At 33.6% G+C, this 1,709-nt stretch overlaps 1 protein-coding gene across 1 annotated transcript in view; it reads right to left on the minus strand.

Annotated features, from left to right (window-relative positions):
• Window positions 1-925: 925 nt before the first annotated feature.
• LOC111691269 overlaps window positions 926-1,709 on the minus strand; it is a 7,220-nt gene continuing 6,436 nt past the window's right edge. The window contains exon 4 of the mRNA XM_023457356.1: window positions 926-1,002. Within this exon, the coding sequence (XP_023313124.1) occupies window positions 939-1,002 (64 nt within the window). The 3' untranslated portion in view covers window positions 926-938. The remainder of the gene's footprint in view (window positions 1,003-1,709) is intronic.

The following is a 1,709-nucleotide window of genomic DNA, read 5'->3' on the forward strand; positions in this document are numbered from 1 at the left end:
TACAGAATTAGCAGAATTCTTTAGTATGTTACTGTCCCTTTCTAAAATTTTAGAAGTTTTAATTTGTTCCACTAAATTAGGACCATAAAGATATTGTTCTATAGGACAAGTGTCCGAAAGGACTTTTAATGTTTTATTTAAGGTAGGAGTTATAAAGCTTCTCCTAGTTATAGACAATTTGTAGTGTAGGTCACACAAAAGTCTAGTAGCATCACCAATCGATGTTAACAATTTACTTTGGATGCCTTTATCGTGAATTTCATTAATGATGAAATTGATTGCTACCCCTAGACCACAAAGGCCTTTACCTAATTGGTTCTGATTTGATACCTGAAATTTATCTTTTCTTAATACATATTCACTTACAGCGGAAATAATTTCCGGGTTAAGAGGGGGTGCTTCAAGTCCCTTGCAATTTATAGGGAATGAATATTTACTCAGTAATTCTGAGCGAGAATTTTTACCTAGACCATTAGCTAATATAGCTGGCCATCGAGACTTTATAATTGTGTGCAACTCCATCTTCTTATCATTCGAGGTAACAGGATCATCTCCAAAGAGGTTCTGAAGGTCTTCATCTACATTTATTTGTATGACATGCTCTTGTGAGCTGTTTAAATTTTGTGTCGTATCTCGCAGATTACGATCGCTATTTGAAATTAAGAGGTTACCCTCTGGTGTTGTACCTCGCAGATTACAATCACTATTATTAATTATAGAGTTGCTACATCCTGGCGTATCTCTGGAATTATAACCCATTGCAGTATCAATTGGATTATCTGAGTGTGACTCAGCTGAGTCTGGTGTCGTATCTCGCAGATTACGATCTACCGATATAGACGCCAAAGGCGTACGAGAACGCCGTTTACGTTGTTTACAAGATTGGCCTCCTTTTACATTTCTTTTCCAGCCTCTTTATGCGCTTGTATAGTTCCCTTTTAGATAATTCTTCTTCCGATTCTGAAGATGAACATTTTCTGGACCGTTTTCCCATTATCAAAACTGAAACGCACAAAATATAAGTTATAAAAATCAAAAAATTTATGCTGATAGATAATTAACGTAGTGACTCTCTCCGGCACTGAAAAACCTATGAGATATGGCGGGTTAGAGTAGAGGGACATAGAAAGGGGAATTAAAACAGGAAACTTTAAAACAGTGACTCGATCTAGCGACTGAAAGCCGTACTACTTAGTTATCTTGAGGACGGAGCGCCGAAATATAATTCAAATGGATTTTGTTCTAAACTTGGTATAAAAAAAATCAAATCTCAATTTTGTAAGTATAAGTTAGATTATTACTTGTAGTTGTTACCAATATATATTCCATTGTAGTTTCTCCTGAGGCAGGAATAATTTGTTTCCGAAAGCTCGAGTAATAAAAAAGAGTACACTTCAAATTTGGCTTTGACTGCAGACTCGACTATACTTTAAAATTTTATTAGTTAACTTAGACAGTCGTATAACGCTTTGGCAATATATTGAAATGAAATCAGATATGAGAGAACAAATCAAAATGTAAATCAAAGGTCTATTTAAAAGACAAAGCAGTAAATATGATGGTTTGAAGTGGTTATTATTTATTGTTGTTAGTATTGAATCAGTATTAGGAATCATATTCGTTACCGATATCTAATAAAAGTTAAAATGTTAGAGTATTTATAAATAGTTATAGTATATGGTATAATATTAAGTAGAAAAAAATATTAA

The sequence above is a fragment of the Anoplophora glabripennis genome, unplaced genomic scaffold (assembly GCF_000390285.2).
Source record: "Anoplophora glabripennis isolate ALB-LARVAE unplaced genomic scaffold, Agla_2.0 scaffold111, whole genome shotgun sequence".
In the NCBI taxonomy this organism is placed as follows: Eukaryota; Metazoa; Arthropoda; class Insecta; order Coleoptera; family Cerambycidae; genus Anoplophora; species Anoplophora glabripennis.